At 42.7% G+C, this 8,202-nt stretch overlaps 1 protein-coding gene across 1 annotated transcript; it reads left to right on the top strand.

Moving 5' to 3' along the window:
* Positions 1-5,624: 5,624 nt before the first annotated feature.
* Positions 5,625-7,623, top strand: LOC138411099 (E3 SUMO-protein ligase ZBED1-like). The gene is made up of 2 exons (XM_069529748.1): positions 5,625-6,093; positions 6,596-7,623. The coding sequence occupies exons 1-2, from the start codon at positions 5,625-5,627 to the stop codon at positions 7,621-7,623; spliced, it is 1,497 nt and encodes a 498-aa protein (XP_069385849.1).
* Positions 7,624-8,202: the final 579 nt, after the last annotated feature.

The raw sequence follows: 8,202 nt of genomic DNA, 5'->3' as shown, positions 1-8,202 counted from the left end.
ATTACCTTTCATTTAGAACACTTGCAGACAGAATAGAGTGAGTAGCTCCGCAGGGGGAAAACAAAAAAAAACACAAAAAACCCCCTGAACCCCAAGCTCACACAGCGCTCTGTGGAGCAAGCTCAGAAAGACCTCCTCAGGTCTCGTACTATACATCCCCAGAATATACTTCCTATTTCACTAGCTCCAACATAGGGTTTTAATATTTAACCCTATGACAAAAAAGCAATCAAAACTGAACGACTAACACTAAATACACCATAAAGCTAAAACAACTATGAGCAATAACATAACACAGGTTATCATGCCTCTTCTCCCTGCACGCTGCACCTCCAGCTGTAATAATCTCCCCAAACCAGGACTACTCCGGCAAGAAATAAAAATATATTTTTATATATAATAAAAAATATGACTGCATCAACTGGTCTTGTCAAAAGCTTTAATCAGTTAAGTTGGATTTTCATGCATTATAAACAGGAGACGGAGGGGATCCCGGAGCTCCATGTCAGCTTTCCCCTCTCTGTCTGCAGTGGATGGGCCAGCAAGGATATATTCTGTATATATTTGGCAGCACTTGCACATCAAACACATTGGCCACGAGAACTAAATCTACTTTCCCTACATGTATCTATCAACGGCCTCTGCCAGGACTGGTTGGGGTGAGTGGAGAAAAAATATATATATAGGGGAACAAAAGGAAATAAAGGGGGGGTGGAGTCACAGTCTCTGGTCATGGGCTTGAATCCAGCCCGGGAATCACCACCTGGATGTTGGCATGGTCTTCCAAGGGCGCGTTGGTCCCTCCGGGCACTCCTACCTCTCTCATGGTCCAACATGTGCAGTAGTAGTAGTGAACATGGCTCCAAAGGTGAGAGGTCCTCAGGTGAGAGTGCTGGTGCATGACCCTCCACGTTAGCCCTGCGACAAACCGGTGACCTCACTAGGTCCATCCCTCATCAGGACCTGAGCCAGGATGGGTTCCGGAGAGCCGCACAGCATGGACCAAGGAGGGGAGGAGAAGACCCAAGGAATTAGAGACATGTAATAAGATACAATAAAATAAACAAGGCAGAGAGAGAAGAGAGAAGGTGCTGGTTTCTGGTGCCTGATGGGTGATCCCCCAGCCGTCTAGGCCTATAGCAGCATAACTATGGATGACTATGGCTCATGACGTATCCACGCTTGTAAAGTCATTTTGAAAGAATTACTGGTAGTGCTGGAAGTGTGTAAATCTCAGAATCACTTTCTAGTTAACTTTGAGCCTTTTACCACGATAACAATATACCTCTTCATGGCCCAACAACTCACACCTCGGGCAGGGTGGGGCTAAAAGCCCAGCTGGCCCCTAATGCAAACAACAGACCCAATACAAAAGTGATTTAGACTTGAAGGGAACAGTCTTGATTCTATGAGCTTCTAAAATATACCGTGTAAACAGAATGCTATGCTTGTGTTTCCTATTGATGAACAGTTCTGACTTGCAGTGCCTGCTCTCAATTTCAAGTCAATGTCATTGCCACAAATTTTTCAAAACATGAAAAGGCCCACTTTACTATCTTATTATTACAAAAGTGATATTTCAAGAAAAAAGTTTCAAATGGTTTTCATTGTCTGTTACACAAATAAACCAATTCCAGAAGTACATGCTGACATTACATCTGCTCAACTTTCGAAATACAAAAAATTGGCTAATAATAGTCTATTGCCGGGAATCGAACACAGGCCTTCTGCGCTAAACGTCCCTTACACGTTCCCATTCATTCTCTATGGTAGTGTTAAATCACTATGGACGTAATGCCCCTCCCGGCGACTGAACATTATGGCGCTGTTTCAGCTTCATCTCTGTCTCTCTTCCTCGACTTTTCCTTCAACTTCCGTGACTGAAGAACAACAAACTACAGCAGATGTTGCTCTACAACTACTTTACACATGTGAGGTGTTTTATTCAGCAAAGGTAAGAGACTGTTTGACTAAAGACCAGATAAATGACGGGCAAATGTATGTGTCACAGTGTCTCTTTGTTTTTTATATTAAATTACATCCGTCTCTGTGATTTTCTGTTACTGTATTTGTACATGATTTTTGATGATATATAGGCTATATTTCTTGGCTTAGACTAATAAACTCTAAAAAAGAAAAAAAGATTATATCTATCCATGTGAATGTGTACAAATAAAGTCTATTGTTGTCTTGTTGTCTTAAGGCCTCAGCCCCAGTCAAAAGTTTTATTTAACAATTTCTACACTGTGACCCATATGTGTTTTTCAGCATGTAAATAGAATACAAAGTAAATAGAGGAAGTAAACAGTAGTATACTGGTTGTAACTGAACCATTGATCTTTTCAGGAATCTACATGCTGAGATCTCCTCTGCCCCTCATATACGTGAACAACCAGACAGTAAGATGTATCATACGTTTAATCTTGAGTATTATTGGGCCCCAAACCGCTCCTCCTTCAAGATGACCCTCATCCTGCTCATCATGAACAACCTGCTGCCCATCACCAGGGGGACGCCTCTCATCAGTGAGTGTCCGACCCCTGTGATGCTGGAAAGGGAACATTTCTTGGTAGAAAGTAGTTCCACTGAAAAGTGTGTCAATTATTTGGTCAACGGGACAGTGTGACTTTAAAAGAAATTATTAATTTGTTTAATTTATTGTGAACAACAGGTTCCTCAAGTTTTATTGTAAACATCATTTCCAACACAAGATCATAGCTAAGATACATGATGTTATTGAAAAGTTGACTGAACTGTCGTATGCAGACGTTTTCTTCTGCATCAGTCTCATCCTGATGGTGGCCAGTCTGTTGGAGACGGTGCACATCACTAACATCCAGTTCAGGGCCAGTCAGTACAGTGCCGTGCCTCACTGGCTCAGTGTCCTCGTCCTACAGTATCTCGCTGTTCTTGTGTTCATCCCTCCAATGAAGAGGAGCAACACAGTCACAGTCTTCTTTAACCCAGCTACTAGAGGTATATTGATATTATCTATACAATTTATATATCTATATCTATATATTATTTATATAAATTATGCTGAACAAGTCATGAAAACTTTAATCAGACAGTTGGAAGAAGTGGTTCTGACCAAGCAACATTCAGTGGAAGTAGAGCAAAACTGTTGTCCTCTTTCAGATGATATTTCTTCTATTCGTCTTTTACAAAGTACCCTGAGCAAATAGATAATAATGTATGAGATGGAGAACATCTTTTCCTCCTCTACAATCCCTCTTTTCTAGATCCTGTGCAAACTTGATGAATGGAAGGGGAGGAACCCATTTAATGTGGATGCAGGTGTGGATTCAGTTTTTAAAATTTCTTTCACTTTCACAGGAAATTCTCGACATTTTATGTAAAAAATATGTTCCTCTCCATCGGGGAATCGACCCCTGTCTCCCACGCAGCAGCCGTGGATTGTTTAGCTAAACGGCCCTAAACACATTCCCATTCATTGTCTATGGTAGTGCTAAACTACTATAGACGTAATGCCCCTCCCGTAATGTCACTGAAAATTTTGGCGCTGTTTCAGCTTCATCTCCAGTTCTCAGGAGTCAGGGTCGAGGTGAAGTCTGAACAAATGAGTCTTGAGTCTTTTGCGGAAGATGGAATGCGATTCCGCTGTCCTGACATTGGTCGGGAGTTTGTTCCACCACTGATGTGCTAAAACAGAGAAGGGTCGCAACTTCGCTGAGCGGGCTTTGTTTGCTCTCAGTGATGGGGGTACCAGTCGGCCAGCTTATGTAGATGAGCAAAGTGTTCTCGCTGGGGCATGTGGTCTGACTAGTGTTTGGAGGTAGACAGGTGCAGTTGCATTGACGGCCTTGAAGGCCAGCACCATCATCTTGAATCGGATGCTGGCCCCAACAGGAAGCCAGTGGAGGTCACGGAGGAGGGGGGTCACATCGGACAATTTGGGAAGATTGTAAACGAGGCGCGCTGCAGCGTTCTGGATACGCTGCAACGGTTTAGCTGCAGAGGCTGGGAGTCCAGCCAAGAGGGAGTTCAGTTCAATTCAATTTTATTTATATAGCGCCAATTCATAATTTACATTATCTCAAGGCACTTTACATTTAAAGGTCAAGACCTTAAAACAATATTAACATAGAGAAACCCAACAGTTCCCACAATGAGCAAGCACAGGCGACTGTGGAGGAAAAACTCCCTCATTAACAGGGAGAAACCTCTGGCAGAACCAGGCTCAATGTGGGCGGTCATCTGCCTCGACCGGTTGGGGTGAGGAAAGAAAAGTAAGGGGGGAGGAAAGGAGAGATGGGTGGAAAGCGGGGGAGAGAAGAGAGAGATGAGGTGGAGAGAGAGAGACCGGGAACAATTTACCACCATCAGTATCAAGGCTGACTATAACAATAACAATGTAGTGATCTACAACAGGATTAGATGTATGAATGAATTACTGAGTTATTGTAATAAATGATGACAATGGTGATGGTAGTCGTTGTTGTCCTGCAGTCCCGGTGCCGGAGTTATCTGAAACGAGATAGAGAGAAGAGCCAGAGGGACTATGGGAGGACAAAGTGACACTTTGACATGATGACTTGTTAAAACTAATAAATAAATAAATAAATAAATAAACAGGTGGGGGGGGGGGCAGAGAGACAGAGGGAAGTGAAGAAGTGCTCAGTGCATAATGGGAGTTCCCCCAGCAGTCTAAACCTATAGCAGCACAACTAAGGGATGATTCAGGACTCACCTGATCCAGCCCTTACTATAGGCTTTGTCAAAGAGGAAGGTTTTTAGTTTTACTTTAAATGCTGGGACAGTGTCTGCCTCCCGAACCCAGAGTGGGAGCTGGTTCCATAGGAGAGGAGCCTGATAGCTAAATGTTCTACCTCCTGCTCTACTCTTACAGACTCTTGGAACCACTAGAGACCCTGTGTTTTGGGAACGAAGTGAGCTACTTGGATAATAAGGTGTTATCAGCTCTTTGATATATGAGGGGGCGTGATTGTTGAGGGCTTTAAAAGTGACGAGCAGGATCTTGAATTCTATTCTAAATTTTACCGGGAGCCAATGTAAGGAAGCTAAGACAGGAGTGATATGATCTCTCCTTCTAGTTCCTGTCAGCACTCGTGCTGCAGCATTTTGGACCAACTGGAGACTTTTAACAGTCTTCATGGAGCATCCTGCTAATAGAGAGTTGCAGTAATCTAATCTAGAGGTTACAAACGCATGGACTAGTTTTTCAGCATCCTGCTTAGACAGGATGTTTCTAATTTTGGTAATATTGCGCAGATGGAAGAAAGCCGTCCTAGACACTAGTTTAATATGGGGGTCAAATGACATGTCTTGGTCGAACAACACTCCAAGGTTCCTCACAGTGGAGCTGGAAGCCAGACTGACACCATCCAAAGTGACTATCTGGTCAGACAGTGTTTCTTTGAGATGTTTAGGGCCAATTACAACTGAGTTTAAAAGTAGAACATTTTGGGTCATCCAGGCCTTGATATCTTTGAGACATTCCTGAAGTTGAACTAGGCGATTAGATTCATCATGCTTCATGGAAATATACAATTGGGTGTCGTCTGCATAGCAGTGGAATTGTATGTGGTGCTGTCTGATAATGTTGCCTAACATTAGGCAGCGGCTATCACATTGCTAAAGATATGGTCCCTATTGCAACTGTGGAACAAGTCGGATTTAAAAAGCTACTGAAAACTATGGACCCGAGATATGAGCTTCCCAGTCGCAACTACTTTGCACGAGAAGCACTGCCACAAATGTACAATGAAGTCAGACTGAGCCTTGCTGACCGGCTCGCTAACGTGACCCATTTTGCGTTGACCAGCGATATGTGGTCGAGCAGGACGTGTGGGCCGTACATGAGCGTGACAGTTCACTTCATTCAAGACTGGGAGATAAAAACAGTGTGTCTCCAGACAAGTTATTTCCCCCAGGATCACACTGGTGAGCATATAGCTGAGGCCCTACAGGACGCAATTGCAAGCTGGAAACTCCAAGAAAAGCATCTGGTTGCTATAACAACCGACAACGGGAGCAACATCGTCAAAGCGGTTGAGCTGAACAAGTGGCTGAGGATGCAGTACTTCAGTCACAGATTACACCTGGCTATTGGTGAGTGCAGTGTTCTAAGGAGTATTCAGATTTTTTACTTTAAACAAAAACATTAAAATGTTAGTTTTTCCTTATTTTCCTGTGTGTGTCTGTCTGCAACTTTCACACGTAGGCCTAAACAGTGTGGAGTTTTTAGTGGAGTAGAAATATGAAGTAGCATTAAAAAATAGCATCCATTCTAAGAACAACAACAAGAACGAAACATGAGTAAATGTACATATAGTAAAGTCATCATTTATAAATTCTACAAAAATAATAATACATAAAAATCTCTTACAGGATTAAAATTCAGAAAATAAATGAATATAATATTTATTATTTATTTTTAGGACTGGTGTTGATTAAAAAAATAAACTATAAAACGAGAAAATAATATTAATGTAGAATAAATCTAAAGCTTGATTTTGGAAAGCACTTGGCTGTATGAGTGTGTTAAAGTGAAACCAGAGTTGAATTTCTCGCATAAACCCATTTAATTAATAGTTTTTTATGATTCTGACAGGACATGGCATGAATGACACGCGCGTCACTCGGGCCATTTCTCTGTGCAAAAGAGTTGTAAGCTGTTTTTCATACAGCTGGAAGAAAAGGAGACATCTTGCTGAAGTCCAGATTCAGCTGGGTCTGCCAAGTCACAAACTCATAACCGAGTCTGCCACACGCTGGGGGTCAAGGCAGCAGGTGATAGAGAGAGTCCTGGAGCAGGAAGGAGCACTAGCCAAAGTCCTGTCTAGTGACATAAAGACCAGACACCTTGTCCCTACCTGGCAGGACTTAGAGGTCCTAGAAGCAGTCCAAAAGGTCCTGAAACCTCTCCAGGACTTTACCGATGCTTTGTCAGGTGAGGAGTACATCACTCTATCATATGTGAAACCTGTGCTGCACCTTTTTAACGAAAGTCTCCTGGCATGTGAAGAGGGTGATAGCGAGCTTCGCAAATCGATCAAGACCAGCATTGTTGAGTACCTCAACAGTAAGTATTCTGAACCAGCCACTACTGACCTACTGGAGATGGCTTCATTTGTGGATCCACGGTTCAGGACCACCTACATCCCAAGTGAAAAGGTCGATGCATTGAAGCACAGAGCTGTCTTGGAGGTGGAGACGCTACTGGCTGATCAGAGCAGCTGTCAGCAGCCTTACTTACGTGTGCCTACTGTGCCTGAGCCTGCAGATGGAGAAGCAGCAGCAGTGGCACCAAAAGCTAAGAAGACACTGGCAAGCTTCTTCAAGCAGCGCACAGCAACCACCACTGCACCAACCAAGAGGGGGGCTATTGAAAATGAACTGTCAAGTTACTTGCAGTCAGCAAGTGTGGAGAGTGACACTGATCCCCTCAAGTGGTGGAAGGATCATGAATTTGTCTTTCCAGCTCTAAGCTACCTGGCAAAAAAGTATCTCTTGGTACCAGCTAGCAGTTCACCCTCCGAAAGGGTTTTCAGCTGCAGTGGCAATATTGTGACCTGCCACAGAGCATCTCTGAAGCCAGATGCCGTTGACAGGCTGGTGTTTCTCGCACAAAATCTGTAAACTAAGGAGGACACGCTTGTCTGTATTCTAATGTCTACCTCAAGACAGCACTACTGTTTATGTTGTTTTTAAGTAAAAAAAGATGTTTAAAAACATTTTCCTTAAACATTTTCCTTAAAGTGTGGGAGTAAGGTCTTGATAATCTTCTTGTATAGTACTGACACATGGCTGAGAGGGAAGGGAAGAGGGGAGCAGTTCTTTAAATTTGTGAACAGTTTTGTCGGATAGACATCGACTATAGTAGAATTTCCGTCCAGAATTGACGTAATTAACAATTCTGAATTCAAATGTAAGTAAAAAATGGTCAGACAGAAGAGGGTTCTGTTGGAATAGTTATATTTTCTATGTCAATGCCATATGTCAGGGCAAGATCAAGAGTGTGATTCAGGCAGTGGGTCGGTTGATTCACATGTTGAGTGAAACCAATCGAGTCTATTATTGATTTAAATGCTGAACTAAGGCTGTCATTGGCAACATCTACATGAATATTGAAATCACCTGCTATAATGATCTGATCTGTTTTAAGAACTGTTTTAAGATAACTGCATTTATCACTGCAGAAATCTTTTGTGATTTACC

Source organism: Paralichthys olivaceus, chromosome 8 (assembly GCF_024713975.1).
Source record: "Paralichthys olivaceus isolate ysfri-2021 chromosome 8, ASM2471397v2, whole genome shotgun sequence".
In the NCBI taxonomy this organism is placed as follows: Eukaryota; Metazoa; Chordata; class Actinopteri; order Pleuronectiformes; family Paralichthyidae; genus Paralichthys; species Paralichthys olivaceus.
This window is presented reverse-complemented; position numbering and strand designations above follow the sequence as displayed.

Excerpts from the sequence above, each read along its gene's own strand:
- LOC138411099 (XM_069529748.1), top strand. The coding sequence starts at position 5,625 with ATGGTCCCTATTGCAACTGTGGAACAAGTCGGATTTAAAAAGCTACTG. Across the intron at positions 6,094-6,595 it reads CAGATTACACCTGGCTATTG|GACATGGCATGAATGACACG; the intron begins GTGAGTGCAGTG and ends TGATTCTGACAG.